At 42.5% G+C, this 19,414-nt stretch overlaps 1 protein-coding gene across 1 annotated transcript in view; it reads left to right on the forward strand.

The window, feature by feature from the left end:
• The first annotated feature begins 743 nt into the window (after nt 1-743).
• LMCD1 (LIM and cysteine rich domains 1) overlaps nt 744-19,414 on the forward strand; it is a 57,929-nt gene continuing 39,258 nt past the window's right edge. Inside the window, exon 1 of the mRNA XM_081072372.1 lies at nt 744-1,132. Within this exon, the coding sequence (XP_080928498.1) occupies nt 1,091-1,132 (42 nt within the window). The 5' untranslated portion in view covers nt 744-1,090. The remainder of the gene's footprint in view (nt 1,133-19,414) is intronic.

The following is a 19,414-nucleotide window of genomic DNA, read 5'->3' on the forward strand; positions in this document are numbered from 1 at the left end:
TCAAGAGAGATGTGGGTTTATAGGCAGACAGCATGGCGTAGGGAGGGGACAGCTGGCCATTGTCGGTTTATAGCAGCTGTTATGTTAGATGCTGCAGCCCAGATTTCCTACGTTATGGCTTGTAATCCCCTGCACCCTCTCCCCCGTGAGTGCCGCTCTCTCAGGTTAAAGCCTTGCTGGAGTTCAACTTGAGCTCAGTTACCCTCTCTGATCCTGGTTCCTCACCTGGCGAATGGGAATGATCACGGTTGTTGCCGTCATCACCATGGTAACAGTGCCTGATTGCCAGGATACAGTAAGATGGCCAAAGGAGTGAAGATGTTTATCCAGGCACGTATAAAATCAGGCTGCTCTTCTCTTTCTCACCGACTCAGGAGGATTTAAACCACAGCAAGTTGTGAACGGCAGATGAATACTTTCCAAACATGAAGTTTTGGAAAAAAAAATCATGCACTCACTGGACTCGTCCCTCCTCTCCGGTGACTGGGGAACCTGCCCGGGTTTGGGGAAAGTCAGGCAGCCACATGCATGCTGCTGCCTACCACCTGCCTCTCCCCCGCTACTTGCACCCCCTTACGACAATACAGCTCAGCATTTATTTTTGGACCCAGCTCACTAAAAATACTTCGGCCTTCCTGTTTGATCCCTCTCCCTTTTGACCTGAATGAATCTCGGGGCCCAGCGGCCCTCCCCACCCTCCGCCCGTAGTCCTTTAAAGGAGAAGGGCGTGGGGACAGATTCCTGCCGCTCGAGGGACAGACCGGAGACGCCCGGGCCGGCGGGGGCCGCGCTCGCACTGACGTCAGGGTAGCGCTCGCTCAGCGGCCGCCTCCCACCCGGCCGCGGCCGCCCAAAGGGAGGGGGGAGCCGCGCGCTGGGATTGGCTGGCCCAGTGCGAGCGCGGGCGCGGATTGGCTGGCGAGGTTTTAGAGGGAGTCCCACTCTCCAATTAAAGGCCCCGCCGCGCCCCGCTGTGCTCAGAGCTCCCCCTAGGCCCGCGAACCTGGCCATTCAGCCACCGCTGTCCCCACGGCGCGCCCTCGCGCCTCCGCCTGAGAAGCCAGGCGCTGTTTTTCCAGCCCCGAAGAAGATGGCAAAGGTGTCCAAGGACCTAAACCCAGGAGTTCAGAAGGTGAGCTGCGATCTGTCTGTACTTACCCAGATCTTTTTTTTCCCCCCGTTTCCGTCACCCATGTGGTCGCGGAGACTTGCCTAGAAGTAAGTGGGAACCTTATTAAATTCCAAGACTTCACAGAAAAACAAAATAGTTGGGAATACTCGTTTGAGCCAATAGGCACACCTCCCCAAATTTACTCTTCAAAGCCCTTGTGTACAGTATTTGCAAAGGATCTTAGTTCTTTGGTGATGCTAATTGAAATTTAAATAAGGAAAAACCTTTTCTATATGGTAATCCTATGGTCTGTAGGGGAGAAAAAAAACGCCACCTTCCCTCTCCTTTCCCCCTCCTGTGGTTAAGGTGAAGGTTGGGGTGACTGGCTGAAGGGGGGGGGCATGTAATATTTACTCACAAAAAATCTTCCCCTTTTGCTGCCATCCGTGTGTTTTGTGTTGTTACACACACACACACACACACACACACACACACACGTTTCTTTAGTTGCTGATGTTGGCAATGGCAGCAGTCCCAGCACTGGGGAACTAATTTTTGTCCCTAAGGTCTGCACATTTCCCTTTCAAGAAGGGCTGGCCAGGAACCCAGAAGGTCACCGGTGAATTACTGCAGGGGGGGCCTGCAGCTCCAACACCCACTGGTTACTTACCTGTATGCAGCTGGGAGATGGTACATGCCAGAAGCTTAGAGGTCATGTGAGCTGGAAGGGAGCAGAGAAACAGCCTAGGCCAATGGAGAAACTGAGGCCCAGGGTCACAGAGAGTTGGTTCTAGCAGGCAGCACAGCGTAAGGAAAGCCTTAAGTGTTGAAACCTTGGCCCTGACACTTCTTTGCTGCACCATACATATTGACCAAGTCACTTTTCTGGGTTAATCTCCTAAACCAGTCTTTTTTTTTTTTTAAAGATCTAATTGGCTTTATTGAAGTATTCATGAATCGAGCAGCATCCTTAATCCTAAACAGAGAGGTGCTCCAAAAAGTTCCAAATCAATCGTGTTTAAACTCTGATTTCAGGGGATTTGGTCTTGCAGGGCAAAGTGCTCCTTAGACATCTGCCAATACCTGTGGGGTAAAACAAGAGGGAAAAGAAGAAAGAAACTACGTCAGAATCAAAATAAAATGCAAGCCAGCCACTTAGAGGCACAGCATTCATACATCTGATTTATCGCTGCTCCATGACACAGCTGACCTTCCCCAAACTCCCACACAGAGTCCAGCAGACCCTTCTGAGTGTGTACACTAAGTCAGAGTTCATCAGGACATCTCTCTGGAATGTACCGTGCCCCTTGCTTATGCCAGACTATTTGCAGAATCAAGTCATCTCTCCTTCTATGGCATTCTCATAAACTTTAGACCATGGTAAAATACCTATTAATTTCTACCTAGTAGTGAGTCAGGCATGCACGGCTCTTATTTCTCTACACATCTTTCTAAACTCCTTGAGGGCAAACCTTTCTTGCTCATCTCTGTTCCCAAATAGCATGCCATACGCAGTGGGACTTAATAAACCACCAGTGAATCTCTGAATATCCACCAAGCTAAGATCAGAATGTTCACGGACAAGTACATTTTGTGCATTGTTGTTTTTAAATTTGTTGTAGCACCAGGATATTTGTATCTAAAGAGCCTCCCCCAAATTCAGTCGAAGTGAAAAGTTCAGGGATAGAGAGGCAGAGTTCCACAGTCCTCTGGAAAGTCAGACGATTTGAAGTGGTTTTAGCACAAGCTGGCTGATGATTATGTGGGACATGAGACCGGGTACACAGACACACCTCTCCTCACTGAAGGCTGAGGCCACCACCTAGAGGAAGCCTTGTTTTCTTTTCTTTTATTTGTTTTTATAATTTGCTTTTTTCTTTTTTTTTAGAGTACAGTTGACATACAATATTATATTAGTTTCAGGTGTACAACATAGGGATTAGATATTTGTATACCTCCCTGATAAGCCTAGTAATCATCTGTCACCATACAAATATTTGTGATATTCTTGACTGTATTCCCTGTCTTGTTTTTATTTATTTTTGCATAAGAGAGTGTGATTATCTGGGTTAGAGGTGGAACATGTTCTTCTTCTTGTCCCCCCTAGTGCCAACTTCCTTGGCCTGCAAAGGGTTTATTTTTCATTTAGATCCAATTACAGGCTTAGAGAAAGAATGTGGTGGGTAGAGATGAAAGGGGAGATATTTTTTTTACCTCTTGGGATTGTGACAACCGGGAGGAAGATGACCAACGTCTTCAACTCAAAAAAGTTGAGGGAGAGGAAGAGAGTGGGGTAGCTCTCCTTGCTGAGCAGTACAGCCGTGATTAAACACTGTGTCATATCAACAGCATGCTGAAAAGCTTTTATTGCATATTTACTTTTTAAATCTGCACCAGTGGGGGGTTTTATAACATTTGGCTTCAGGATGCATAATCACACTTAGGCATTTTGAAACAATTTTATAGACTCTTAGAGCTGCAAGGGACCTATTTACAAAATGAGAAATGGTTTTAAATGGCATATGAGCTGTCTCCACTGCCCTGCCCCCAGAGGAATGGGGGTGCGGGGAATCCCCAGCAGCTGGAAAATCATTAAAAGGTCTTCAAAAGAGAATATAAAATCTGAAAACTGGAGTAGCCTTAGAGGTCATCTAACCAGTCCCAGACAGACTGAGGGACTCACCATGGGTCACATACATAGTTAGTAGAAGAACTTAGAAACAGTTCCCTGCTTCCTCCCATCTGTGCTAAGTCAAATGCTCCCATTGAACGGATACTCTTGAGTTGCTTGTGTTTCTCCTAGGAAAGAGAAGGTTTCCTAGCACAGAGAGTTCCCTGTGAATGATGAAATAGCCAACATGCCTTGGTAACAAAGGGTCTTAAAGGCCAAATGTCATTTCTCTTGGTGGAATCAACCATTATTATGGATTCATTAAGTGTATTTAAGAACACTGGTTACTAGTATTCTTGTAACCAGATCTGGGTTCAAACCCCAGCACTACCACTTCCTAGCTGTGTGCTCTTGGGCAAGCGAATGAACTTGTGTGTCTTCACACAAGTTGTGTGTCTTCATCTGATCATTGGGGAGACAGTAGTGGTATCAACCTCCCAAGGTGGCTGTGATTGTCCAGTGAGATGATATATGTGACGGGTCTCAGCACTCAACTAGAAGTAACCATTATTTTTGTGGGTGCTGCTGATGCATGTCGAGGAGTGTGTGAATGCTGAAAAGAGCCTTTTGGTGAGTGAAGGACACACTTTTCTTTAGACTATCTCATCTGAAGAGCAATTAATTTTCATTCAGCTGAACCAAAGCCCACTGCTCTGCCTTGATAAGCTAGGACAATAACCACCTGTCTTTATTCTAGCCCAACAGATATAAAATCTGCTTACACAGAACTCAGATTTCTCGTCATTGAGCATTTTATTCTGGAGCCATTGAATTTTAGGCCTGGAAGGGGACATGGAGCCTTTTCACTTTTTAGATAAAGAAACTGAGGCCCAGAGGGGGTCACACTTCTTATCTGAAATTGCTGAGAAGGTGTGCCAAAGCCTGCAAGAATACAGGCCATTTGGCTGCCAAGGAGCCATTTGCAGGAATTTAGAAAGGAACAGAACAAAGAGATCTAAGAGCATGTTCACTGTTGACTGAGTGTGTGCCAATGGACTGGCTCCAAAGGGCTCTATTTTTCACCCCTCAGCACAATGTCAGAGGAGCATTAAATGATGGTTCTTCTAAGTGCATTGCCAGGTTCAGCTGGGCGTCTCCCTCCACCCTTTCCACATCATATCCCTCTTGGCTTTCCTGTCCTTCAGCTTTCTCCTCCCCTCTGTACTCAGCCCTTCCTGCTTTCACCTCCAGTTCCTGCAGCTTGCAAAACTGCTGGCACGTCGCCTGGGAGAGCCGATCCAACGTAAACACGGCTCCTCAAGAATTGTCGTTGGCTCCCTCAATCTTAAAAATATATTAAGCTGTCACTTAAAGACTTTAATAGCCAAGGCATTGGAGACATGCCCATAGGTGTATAAGCAACTTGGCCCAAAAGAGAGCCTATTAAAAGGGGGGGAAAAAGGAGAAAAAAATAAAGAAAGAAAAAGAAGTTATCCGAATCCTCCTTAAAGGATGTCCAAAAACAGATGCTAAAACCATTACTTTGTAAATTGCACGTGCTTGTCATATTGTATCTGAATATGTGGGGTTGGAGGCCAATGACTGACTTTCACTAGTGTGTCTGACACCTGTGGTGGTGGGAGGCAGGAAAAAGCTTAATAATCAGAGCACCCCTAGGCTTTAATCTAAACCATCTCAGCTCCAATACCTTCTCCTCACCTGTTCTACAACAGTTCTACAAGTAGCATAGACAAGTTTGAGGGAAGACAAAAGAGAGAAAGGAAAGATAATTTCTTGAATATACACTGGGTGCTTGACATTTTCTCACATCTGATCTCATTTTGCCTTAAGGGCTACGATGCAAAAATATTAATGTCCTTTTTACACATGAGTACATTAAGACTAAGGGTTTAAATGACTCGCCTAAGACCATATGATGGCAGGTTAGGAATACAAACCCAGTCTTCTCTGATTCCAAAACTTAAGCTCTTTCCAATACAAGAAAAAACAAGAAGACTTTCATCACAAGCGGAAGTCTGGTGGAGAGGAACTGTGACCTATTACTGTGAGCTTCACAGAAATCAAGGTCTCCCTATATAGTGATAGTTCAATTCAGGATTGCCCAGCATTTGCCAAATGGTACCAGGCATCTGTATGTCTCTGATGTCTCTTGGTCACAACCAGGTGTATATTGCCTCCCACACCAAGTCAAAGCCATTTCCCAGGTACAGAACAAGGGCTTTCTAGATTTCTCCTGGTTTCTGGTTTTCTAGAAGACTGGTAGAACTTTCTAGGGAAGAGGCTGATAGACAATCTAAGGAGTCATACAATATTATCCTGAAATTACTGAAGAAGCAGTAACACTTGACAAAAAGATAAAAAAAAAAAAAAAATCCTAGAGATCCCAGACCCAGAGCTTCCAGGAAATTCTAGCCTGGGGATAAGTTTGTGTGTGTACCTCATCATGCCTGGTCAGGCTGACTCATGGTCTACCCAACAGCATGAATCAGGACCAAGCAAAACACTGCCCAAGCACCTACCAGGACATATTTGAAAAGGAAATAAGAATGCTGAGCGTGCAGAAACCAAAGGCTCCATGTGGCAAGTCACTCTGGAAGGACAAAGAAGCATTGGGGTCCAGCCTATGGTGACTTTTGCAAATCCACATGATTTGTTCCCAGATTTTTTTCAACCTTCTCCTGTGTTCAAACATTGCCTTCTTTGTAAAAATCAATCTTTGAAGGAAATGCAAATGAAATATTACATAAAAGAGCTGAGTAGAATTTAGTGATCTGCTGAGCCAATCACTTTGTGTGATAGATGGGACATGGGGAAGAAATGGAATATCCAAAAGTTACATGTGACATAACTGAGAGGTACATTGACTTACAGCATTATTTATGAATGAAGGAGAAAAGAATAGCATCTATATTTGTGACTTCAATGCTCAGAATATTCTGATTTCATGTCCACTGTATACTTTCAAACTTCAGAAGGTCAAGTGAACATTTTGGCCATGAACTTAACTTTGGCCACAAGGTTCAGAGGCCATCTTGAGGAATGGTTAATCACATGTATGGGCATCTAGATGCGGCTCATAATTCTGCCATTTGCTATGTCTGCAACCTTTGCCAAGTCGTGTATCTGGATTTCTGGCTCCTGGTTTGAGAAAGAAGAGTTAGCAATAGTTCTACATTTAAACCATAGCAAAGTGCCTGGGGACATAGTAAGTGCTCAAAAAATATTTCCTCCTGCTGTTATTGGTATCCTCTCTCATCAGCACGGTGCAGGAATCCCATAGGTAGTTAAGTGCTGGAACATGGAAGACCAAGGTCAGTTTACCTACGTCTCATGTTGTTCTAAGATATCAGATTGCAAGACGTTCTCTTTAGAGCTAAACTTAGACCTAGTCATAAATATACTCAGGGCACATCCTATACAAAATCATGACAATGGCAAGAATTTGGCCTGGGTGTCTGGTGGCTACACTTCAAAACAGCAGCCCTCTTCTTGCCTGAGGAGGCAACCAGTAACTGGCCTCGGCTGTGGCCCCCTTCAGCCTGCTTGCAGACCTGTGGTGTAGACAAGTTGTCTGTGTTCAGTCTATGTCTTCAAAGCTCTGTCCTTCACGGTGTTGGTGTCAGGGGCACCAAGGGGCAGGAGCCTGGGGAAAGGGCTCTTGGCTGACTAATGCCTCCAGAAGAAACCTGCCTTAAGAAGACAGTATCTGTGGGGCTGTGTGACTAAGTGGCATTGTCCTGATGCTGACCACGGAGGTCCCTGACCCCGTTCACCCGTTGGCTGGAAGAGGTGGAAGGAAAGTGGAGCCCATCCCTGTCCTAGTCCTGGAGGAGAGCCACCCACCTACCCCTCTGCTCCCCACCCTAGTCCTGGCGCTGTGGGTGGGGGCCTGACCCTAAGAGTGGGAGGGGCAGCACTTGCGCTTCTTACTTTAGAGGAAGTCTGGGAGGGAGATGTTTTCTAAAATCTTGTTAGTAGGTAGAGGAAAGGTTTCTAACCAGAGATCTGTGGATAGAATTGAAGTTATCAAGGAATGTAAATGAAGAAAAATATTGCATCTTTAGAACTCTAACCTCTAATTGAAGTTTAGCATGTCCTTCAATTATGCATGAAGACAAAAGCCCTGGTAGTTTAGCAGCCCCTGTGCCTTTTTTAAAAAATCAAATAAAGCTACTGTACATGATATTCACATTGGAAAGTTAACTGGGTGCAGGTCCTGTGTCTTGATACCAGTGGAAAAATGATATGTTCATAACCTATTTCAGCTGTGGTGGATGCCCAGTGTACCACTTATACTCATCCCTGTTCTAAAATAGCAGTAATTAGATCCATTGCTAAATCGTGTTAATAAACTTAATACAGGCACATATGTTACTAAATCACAGATTTCTTTGTATGTATTGACACTATTTCAGTAATATCGGTTTCCTTTGTGATCCTACATATTTTATTATATGCATTTAAAACATTGTTCTAAGAAGGGATCCTTGATGTCAAACAGCTAAAAGAGTCCAAATACATTAAGACTGCCATTGAAATAAAGCTTTAACAGTGTTCTACACACACATACACACACACACAAATATGCACAGGTATGCATATATAAACACACACACACATACAACTATAATGAATTGAATCTGAGGTTCTTGGTATAGACAAACTGGGTTCAAAGCCCAGCTCTGCCCCGTTTTCTGTTACCTTGGGACAAGTCACATTAGCTCTGAGCCTCAGTTTCTTCATCAATAAAATGGGCCTAAAAGTTGTCCTCACAACAATAATCTATTAAGTTCTTAACACAATACTTGACAAAGAATGAGTGTGTATTAAACATGAGTTATCATCACTATTAAAAGAGCTAATGAGAGTGAAATGGTAAGAGAACAAAAACATTATTTTGATGAAACTTATACCTGCCTCTGATTTGGCCAACTTTAACAATTTATTCTGTGCAGACATATATTATGCAATTATTATACGCCAGGAACTGACCTGGGAAGCAGAGAAGTAAAAGGAAAAGAATCCCAGAGGCTGGTGGTTTCAGAAAAGGAACAGCTGGTTCAGCCATCAGAGACCACAGCAGTGTCTAAAAGACCTTGATTAGAGGTACGAACATGGGACTGAGGGAGATCAGAAGAGGAAGTACTTAACCTTACCTGGCGAGGTCAGGGAAGGCTTACTGAAGAGGAGACATTTGAGCTGCATGTTGAAACACAAGGATGAATGAGCTATTAGGATCGGATCACAGTCCAGTTTTAGGCCTTCCAAGTCGGACACCCAGATATTCCATCCTATTAGCTTCTAATTTGGGAAATACCATTCATCTTAAACTGTGGAGAAATACATTCCTCTGTATCTATCCATCCATGATGCTCATCTGTTATTTTCTGATCTGAGAACTTTTCCTCTTGCCTCACAACCGAAACCCTTTGGGGTGATAGGATAGTAAGGCCTGCCAAGCTGGCACGCAGAAAACTTATGGTGGTTTCTTGAGACTCTCCTAAGCCCAGCAATGGAGTGCCAGCAAACCTAGCCCCACTGAGTTTGAATTTTTGCAGGAAGATGTAAATTCATGTTTGTGACAGAAGAAAATAAAAGATAACTGAAGATGTGCAATACATATGGAAAGCAAGGCACACACACACACACACACACACACCAGTGAGATTCAGCACACTGCACGTGTGAGCAGAACAAGAGAACAGTTCAAAGTACAGTCACTTTTTAAACTCTTACATCATGTAAATGATCATTTGAGGAAGAGCAATCCCAAGTAGGGTTCATCAATGAACTGTGAGGAAGAAAACTGGCCTTTGAAATCGGGGAACTTGATTAACAAGATCCAGAATCTTGCAGCAAAACAATTCCCTTTGCACTGTTCTGACTTCAGATGTCTGACGTGGTCTATAAATGTGGGTCCTTCTGTGCCATGTTTTAGAGCAGATGATGCATCAAAATGAAAAACACACGGTCTGGGTATCGAAATGCCACTGGAATGGTGGTTCTTGATTTTTGTCAGTTGCATATGGTACGTTAAACAGAGAAAGAAAACATCCCAGACAATTCCCTGCCAGTTAACTGGAAAAATGAAATTATGGGGATCATGCCTGTGTTTACAAGGACCGGAAGAAGAGGAGAACTTTGATGGAAAAGCTGTGTTTCCTCAAGTCTTACGTCCTACGCAGCCAACAGGCTCAAACAGCCTGTGAGGAGAACACACCCTCTAAGAAGATCCACGGTAATTAGGATGGCTGTTGTCGTCCACTCTGTACCTTTCCTTGGGCCCAGCGCAGGCTGGGACCATCACAAAGGAAATCATCATTTACCTACTTGAATAATGCTTGTACTGTATGTTGCAGCACTTAGAATTAATTTTTAAGAGGTGGAATGGGCCTTAGAGTTTCTCTAGATCAACTTCCTTGTTTAACAGACAAGGAAAACAGATCTAGCAGGTTAAGTGACTTGCTCCCAATCACAGAACTTATTAGTAGAAGAGCTAGGATTGGAATTCAGGGTGTCATAGTAGTTCAAATCCAGAAAGACTTAAAAACTCTCTTTTGTCCAAGTACACCATCCAGAACCTTAAACGTGAGATGAAATGAGCAGCCAGGAGCTGTAAAAATACCACTGATGAGTACTTATACCTCCTGAAAAGATGTTTTATTCTTTGAACCCCTATAATTATTAGATAGCTCTTTTTTATTTTGAGCTAAAATCCCTCTCCGTCTCCCTCTCCTTCTCCCTCTCCCTCTCTTTCTCCCTGTCCCTCTCGAACTTCTCCCTGTTTCCTTAGTTCAAGATGCAGTGGCCACTTTTTTAATGTTCTAGTCTGGTTCGCCAAGCAACTCTTACATATTGGTCGGGATTAAGGTCAGAGCATCTATTTTGGGGGGTTTCTTCTTACCTTCTGGGAGCCCTAACGTCTGCGTTTAGCTGAGTGAGATGGCCAACGGACAGCCCGACATTTTTGTTTGGCATAAGTTTTGTGACTTGTGCTACCTCCTCCATCTAGACAGATTGTTTCCCTCTCCTTCCACCCTCACCCACTTCTGTGCCACCAAACTATCTTGTTTCTTGGAAGAGCGTTTTTAAAGTGGAAAAACTTGCCAAGAGAAAAGGGAATAGGAAAATTTAAGGCACTAAGAGAAGTACTCCAAACCCATGTCATAAATACTCATGAAAAATCAGCACTCTTCTACAATGCATAAATTAGGTACACCTAATTTATAAAAAGGAGGAAAGAGTAATATAAAATCAGAAAGTTATGGAGAAAAAGATGAAAACTTTGGTAAATAGAGGTAATAGCTTTTAAAAGCTTTTAAAAATTATTTGCAATGTTATAGCTTACTACTATGTGGAATGCTAGAACACTAAGAAAGTAATCTAAGTTTTATATCCTTGTGACTTTTCCATCTGGAGGGAATGCTCATGAACAAATATGAAAGCTTGGTCATCAAAATTAACTTCCTTCCATTGAAAGATACCACGAAGAAAGTGAAAGACAATCCACAGAGAGAAAATATCCATAGTACATATATCTGACAAAAGATTGTATCCAGAATATATAAATGAATAATTTTAAAAGAGCAATCCAGTTTTTTTAAAAAGTAAGTGATGACTTCAACAGGCATGTCACAAAAGAAGATATCTAAATGACTAATAAGTATAGGAAAAGATACCTTATTACTCATCAGAGAAATACAGATTAAAAGCACAATGAGATAGCATTATTCTACCCAGCAGAATGGTAAAATTAAATAATGACAATAGCAAATGTTGGCAAAAATCTGGAGCAACTGGAACTCAGATACATTTCCAAGAAGAATGTAAAGCGATAAAAACACTTTGGAAAACTTTTGGTAGCTTCCAGTAAAGTTAAGTGTCTACCTACCCTGTTGTCCAGCAGTTTTAGTTCTAGGTATGTCACCAAGAAAAAGGAGCACAGGTGTCCAACACAAACCTTGAATGTAAATATTTGCAGCAGTTTTATTCATGATAGTCAGACACTGGAAATAATTCAAACGTCCATCAACAGGAGAATGGATAAACAAAACACTTTAGATTTCTACAACAGAAAACTAGTAGTAAAAATTATTTTTGCAGCAAGGGTAATCTTGACAGAAGAAGCCAGACATAAAAGATTATATGCTGTATAATTCTACTTATGTGATACTCAAAAACAGGCAAAACCATTCCATGGTGCTAAAAGTCAGAGCAGTGGGAAGCTTTATAAGAAGAGATTGTTATTGACGAGAAAGGGGAATGAGGGAACTTTCTAGAGCACAGGAAGGGTTTCATGTCTTTATCTGGATGGTGGTCACAGGGTATATACAGTAATCAACGGAATACTTGAGATTCGTGAAATTTTACTACATGCAAATTTTCCTTGAAGTATTGTTAGAAAGTGAAAAAGACAGTATTTGGTAAACAACTGGAAAATATGGCTCCAAGCAGCAGAAGGATGTGGAGACGGGGTTGAGAGCTGAGTTCTTGCTGCAGCCTGTGGAGGTATCCTGTTCCTGGACAGCTTTGTCTTAGAGACCTACCCACAGGACTCTTTCCAAACTTTCCATTGACTCTAGTCTGGCATTAAAGTCTCTATGTGATGGGTCCCTTTTTATCCTCATCTCTCACTACAACATTCTGCTTCCTGGGCACTGATCTGTCACTCGTTCCCTGACCATAGGTTTTCTTCCTCACATGCATACGGAAAGGCCTTCTTCTCTCAAGGGGACAAAATCCTATCCATTCCTCAGTCCCCTCTACCAGGAAGCTGTCAGTGCAGACCAAGTTCTCTCTCATCTGAACTCCTAGCATGGATTTACTCTCCTACTGAATGGGTGTTTCGTTTTCTGAATGGCCCTGGAACACGTGCAGTTGGTGTCTTGTCCACTTAACTCCTGCACCCTAAAAATTCCCCATTTATAAGCTCCTCGAGGGCAGGGAACATGCCTTAGTCTCCTTTGTGTGCTTCCCACCCCCGAAAGCCTGTCCTGCTCTAAGGTCTCCACAATGTTAATGGGTAGAAAAGGAAATGGAATGAAATAAGGATATAGGAGAGAGAAGGAAAGTTATCGAAAGTAAGAGCCACTTGGTTCTCCTTCCTGACTGAGATGGGGAATCCTTCAGGGACAAAAAGGGGGAGACAGACCATGAGTGCTGAATATACACATGTGGGATAGGACAGATGACCATTAACCTCCGCCAGTGCCCCACACATGTTGCTTAATCTAAAACCCTCTGATTCATGGACCACAGTCGGAACTGGCAAGATAGGACTGAGGTGAGAGGAGTGGAAGGGATTCTCCTTGGTGGATTTTAGGAAGGATCTTGAGATGAAAAGGAAATGAAAGTGAGAGGGTGGGGAAGGCACCATTCCAAACCAGACCCTGAATTTTTAATATCTGGTTCCAAGTGTATTATCCTACTTCAAGCTTGTCTACAAAAGGATCGACTTTAGGATGGTGGGTGAGCCAAGCCTTATCTCGTTTCCTTCCTTCAAACAACTAACTCAAACTTTCATGTGAACCTTGAGGCCCCTGTTTCTGGCTGGAAGTCTCTTGAGAAAAAACTCCAATGGTTTCCATGGTCTGGGGAGGGCAGTTGGCTCAGATCTCTAGACGACAGCAGCCACTTCTCAGGAGAGGTGGCCCTCCTGAGAGACAAGAGCCAGCAAGACGACTAAAAATTGGATGCAATTTAGTCGTAACCACTTATAGCTCAGCCCGATATCTACTTTAAGTTTCTAGTCCTTGATTAATATTTATACCAAAATAGGGCCAGTGGAAAAGTTCCATCTGTGTGGATTTGAAGAGTTTTGCCTTTCCTCAGCCACGTTGACCAAACTCAGGAAAGTAGTGGAACCATTGCCAAGTACATGGTCTTTGAAGTGCAAGAAATTCTGAGAAGGCCCTGGACCCATCATATTTCTTCTTATCCTAGAGTTGGCACTCCTTTTTAAAAAACACTTAATATCAACACCTCTCAGTGCTTTATAGTTTTAGCCAAGCCCTTGACACTGAGCTGACCGTGAACACTTTTTTGAAAGAGTGGATGGTAAGTCTATGCAAAGTTTTGCGCGGGGAAATTGCTTTGTTGGTTGATAGGTTTTCCCATCTTTTACAAATCATAATGGTTCAATTTATCACTTTAATTCTGCTCTTTACTTGGCCAGTAGAGAAATGGCCCCACATTTTCTCCTCAGTTTTATTAGTCATTCCATACCTCTCAGAACCAAAACAATAGAAACTTCAACCATGTTCTCCCCTTTATAGGAGGGGCAAAACTAGAAGCTTTGCTCTTGCAGTAGGCATAGTCGTTTCCCTTATCAAGTATGGGCCATGTGCAGGCATTGTTCTACATAGCTTTTTCCTAGTGTTTACACCAGTTCCATTTTACAGATCAGTAAACTAAGGTTCAGAGGGATTAAGTAAATTGCCTTGGTGGCATAACTAATGAGATGGATGTGAATTAAACGTAGGAAATTCAGTCCACAGCTGCACACTCATCACTGTGTGCCATTTCCCATCTATACCAAACATGTTTACAGGGTTTCAGAAGGATGAGCCGTGAACATGTTGGTCACAAGGTGGATTTGGTTGGTACATAGACATGTACTAACAACACTGAACCACAATAGAATCTTTCTCCCTTTCCGTTTCTTCCATCCTTCTGAGTATGTCAAAGAGAAAGTCTTCACCTGGTGCTAAGATGTTTTTAATGCCTCCAACACGTAGCCAACTTCATTTTAAACAGACGGAGAGTGGTCCTCAGACTCAGAGCTTTTAGAAGGCAATTGTATTAGCTAGAATTTAATAATGTTGATTCATATTTACTGTATTTTTTTATGGTTACCTTCTACTTTTAAAACATTTTAGGAATAAAGTTGTTTTTGTTTTGTTTTTTCAAGAAATAAGGTTTTTTTAAAATAATTTGTTTAAAGAAAAATTATAAGTAAATAATCACACAGGTAGAATACTTAGGACAAAATTAATGAAGGAGGAACATGGAGTCCCATAAATAGCTAATATTTCATAATTATTGATCTCTACAGCACTTGCGTCTCAAATGCATCATCATATTTGATTTCACAACCCCATGAAGCTCGTAGGTACCGTGTTTCCCCAAAAATAAGACCTAGCCGGACCATCAGCTCTAATGTGTCTTTTGGAGCAAAAATTAATATAAGACCTGGTATATATTATATTATATTATATTATATTATATTATATTATATTACATTATACTTATTATACTTATTATATTTATTATATTTATTATACAAGACCCAGTCTTACAGTAAAATAAGACCAGGTCTTACATTAACTTTTGCTCCAAAAGACACATTAGAGCTGATGGTCCAGCTAGGTCTTATTTTCAGGGAAACATGGTATTATGATCCATTTTAAAGATGAAAAAAATCAAGGTTCATAGAGCAGAAACTGCTTGCTGGAGTCACACAGGTGGTGAAAAAAATAGCCTGGGCTCAGGTGCCAGTCCTCAAGCTCCAACATGAGCAGTGCTCCCCCAAAACTCTGCCAGCAAATCCTGTCAAGGGCAGGAGTGGATAAAAGGATATTTCAAAGCAAGGAGCCAAGACCAGAAATGCCATGGAAATTCTGTAGAACTTAATGACTTTCACGAATTTGGCCTGAGTTTTCACAATTTCCTAGTGCTTGTATATATTCTGTTTCATGGAAAGCCTGCGGTTGCTACATTCTGAATTTCTCTGGAGAAGTCTGATTTTCTCTCTCTAGCAAGCCGCCTTCCAGAAGGTTCAGAAACTGGCTCTCCCCTCAGAGGATCATCTCCTACCTTCTGGGGTATATCGTGGAAGGGATGACCCAAAGGAGGAAGAGTTGGGTTATGGTCACTAAGAAGAGTTTTCTTTCCAGTCTACTTGCCTTGAGCAGTTGACTGGGATTCAGACCCCAGGTCCAGGTGACTCCATGGGCAGGGATACCATAAACATGAGAGAACCAGTGGGTTTGGGCGCCAAAGAAGGTGATTGGCAGTCCCATCAATCTATACATGAAGAGATTCCGGGAGCTGAAAACACTCCTGAACATAAAGCTGAGATCTGGAAGGAATGGTTGAAGCCATTTGAGTAAATTCAAACATAAGAGAAGAGTATGTTGAGAATGAAGAGGAGATAACAGCCAGGGCTAGAACCTTGGAAGGGAGAGGGGAACCATTGAGGGGGGCAGCGAAGGGTTGGCTCTAGGGGTTAAGTGACCAGAGAAGGCTACAATCTTGGAAACCAGAAGGGTTCTTTTTTCTTCCAACCCCTCATGCAGGCATCAGCCTTAGATGTAGGCTATCTAGTATGTGTTAGCTTTTAATGAGCCAAGAAGCATTGATCAAAGGCATAAAAAGAAAGCTATAAAAGAAACTATTGAAACAAACGATTATTGAGGACCTACTATGTGCAAGGCATTACTTCAGGCACTGGTGACAGCACAATGAACTAGATACGCAGAGACCCTGCCCCCATAGAATTTATAGTCTAGCAGAAAAGAATGACACTAAAAAGTTATATCCGCGATTTAATAATCACATTCATGATAGTTACTACTAAGAAGTACAAGATACAGGGTTTTCTAAGATCCTATGATACAGGTTCCAGAAGGATGAATACGAGTTTGTTAGGTGAAGGAAGAGAGAAATGGTCCAAGCAGAGGCAACGGCATATGGGCAGGCTCAGAGGTATATAAGAATTTGGCATTCTTTCTGGGGTGTGTGGTTAAATGAATAATTCTAAATTTACTTGAGAGAATTTCCAGTAAAGGAACATGGCTTCTATAGTTCTGAGTTTACATTTTCATTGTGTTACATGAGCTTCAAAGGTGAGACCAAGAAAGTGAATCATTTGCAAAGTGAATGACCATCTGCTAATTTCCATTTCATAAAACTGGGCTTAGAAGAACTTGGCCTAAATACTCTTTAAGATGTTTTAATTTCTAAGAATCTATGATTTTCCTATGTTAGATTTTCTTAAATGCAGAATTCAACTATATAAAATACATACAACTAGTGCATATGTAGGGGGAAAATAAAGGAAAAGAAGAAATGTTTGAAAGCATATTTAATGTTAATTTTAAAAACACGTGATAGCAAAAAGGCAAGAAGAGGAAAATCATTTATAAAAAGGATACTTGTTTTAAACCCAAGGGAGGGGGAAATCTTGCTAAAGGCATTGCACTAAAACACAAGTGTTTTTTTAACATCAAGGCACCAATGTTGGATGAAGGAAGTGTGTGTGTGTGTGTGTGTGTGTGTGTGTGTGTGTGTGTGTGAATGCGTCCATTGTTGTATAAGTTAACCTAAGAATCTGGGCCAGAGATTCCCAGCAGAGCCTTCAGACTTGTAATAACAGTGCTGTACATTTATACAGCACATTTCCTTTTGAGATATTAAGATTCAAATCGGCAAGATTAGACATTCTCCAACTTGGTTTGCTAAGTATCTCCCATTTCCAAAAGTATTCCAATAAAAGTGTGTTATCTTTGGAAAGATCAGTAATGCTGCAAGAATTTTTTTAAAAAGCAGACATGTATGCGCGTGCACACACACACACACACACACACAACAAATTACATCGTTAAAGGATGATGTTCTTAAGACATCAGGCCACTAAAATAACGAGAATCTTATAAAATGGGGGAGGTATGGTAAGGAAGTATTGCTGGCCTCAAAGCTTACAGTTTTCCGCCTGAGAAGCAGTCTATTAAGAGCCGAAACCTAAGAACTATGAATCCAATTAGATTTTTAATTTCAAGTGTAATCTGAAGATATTAGGTCTGGGGACACCAACAACTTGTTCTCATTTAGAAAGTGGGGACAGGGGAGTAGGCAGTCCCTAAAGGGACTTTATTTCCTTTTATCTTGACATCCCTGAAGCTACTTGGTAAATCTCTAGATAAGATTCCCCAGGGGGATGTGGATAACTTCTGGTTTGTGATGAGGCTGGTGGCTTTACTCACATCTTCCAAAAAGCTGGCAGGGCCTGTCCAACAAAGAAAAAGGATAGCTTCAAGACAAAATGATTGCGTTGGAGTCTCTAAACACACTTAATTTGACAAGAAATGCCAGGACAGCTGTTGCCTGTTGGGGATTCCTTTCATAGTCAAGGAACACAAAGCCCACCCCATAGGAGGCTGAATGGTCTCAAAAGGTCCAAAAAAAAAAAAAAAAGTCTGGAAGTGGGGGAGGCAGGAGGACCCTACTCCCTAGGACTATCTCAATTAAGCAGCTGGCCCCTCAAATAATGGCTTTACTTTTCTGGAAACTTGGGAAGGTCTCAAAAACAGAATAGAATGGTTTTGCCCCCTCAGCTGGTGTTGTCAGCCTGTTGGTACAATTCACTGTGCACTTCTGCAGCTAGTTTAAAGCGAGCAGGTGTAAAAGACTATTTGTTCAGTCTTAAAAATCCTATCACTTCAGTCGACAGGGTCCCTTATACGTAAGATTTGTGGACCTGTTTTGGATACAGCCACGTGTAAACATCAGCTATCAGCGATAAGCAGGCAGAGAAGAGGCTGGCTTCTTTTCTGCCTCCATCCATTGCCAAAGGAACATCAAAGGAGTCAGAGTCCTGGACCCTGGGCGGGACTGACAACTTCCTAGATTGTCTTTGGCCTGGCACCTAGATCTGATCATCCAGCCATCAATCACTCAATTTAGGATTTGGAACTTCTTGCTTTGTTTCTTACTCTTTTCCAAGTGACCCAGCCCCATCACCTTTGAAAGATAAAAGAAAGTCTGCAAAGACTATTTTGAGGCTGCCCACTTTCAACAGGGCAAGGGAGCCCAGCCATGTGCCCTGTTTCCTAGCATTGCTAAAGCTCTTACCTCCAAACGTTCCCTCCTGTCAGGCCGTTCCAAGAGCTGCAAACCCTTGAAAAAATGTACCGATTTGAGTCTTATCCCCTCTTTGCCTATTATTTTAATGAAAGTGCTGAAAATACAAAAGAGGGAAATATCCAAAAGGCAGACAGAAAGAAGGAAGAGAAACGGGCAGACAATCCCCTGTCTTGGCTGGTGGAGGACCCAGTGTCTGCTGCTCCATTGTGCCAAGTAATAAAGTGGTAAGAGGTAGGCATTACTAACAGAGTCCTTTAGCCAGCCAGGCCAGAGAGCAGCGGGAACTGTGCTTGTAATAATTTGTTTTTAATCGGGAGGAGACTTCCTGAATGCAGACGGTTAAGGATGGGGTCACTGTTGGGGTGGGGTGAGGTTTTAGAGCCAGGCACCCCAAAGGCAGGCTTCATGAGATTACTCCTCTCATGGCCTTGGGTCTGGGCCTTCCTGCTTTTCTAGAACAAGCTGGAATCAGTGAGGCTTGGCTGACCAGAGGGGGAGGGGAGGGGAGGGGAGGCAAAAGCAGGGTCTTAAACAGAGAAACCTTTCATTTCATATTTCCCTTTCCACATATGGATTTGCTTTTCTACTCGGTTTTCATAGCCAGATTAACCCTTTTTGTTCACACATGATGTGAACTTTGAGGATCTCTGACAATTTCCTCCCCTGGAGGGGAAGACAGAACCAAATAAGTGATTACAACTATAGAAATGTTCCATAAAGGGTCATACATGGTGATTAGGTTCTTATGGGGGAAGGAAAGGGGGTACTTAGTCTGGGAAAATCAAGGTCCTCACTGAGGAAGCAAAAGG

The sequence above is a fragment of the Rhinolophus hipposideros genome (genome assembly GCF_964194185.1).
Source record: "Rhinolophus hipposideros genome assembly, chromosome: 14".
Taxonomy (NCBI): Eukaryota; Metazoa; Chordata; class Mammalia; order Chiroptera; family Rhinolophidae; genus Rhinolophus; species Rhinolophus hipposideros.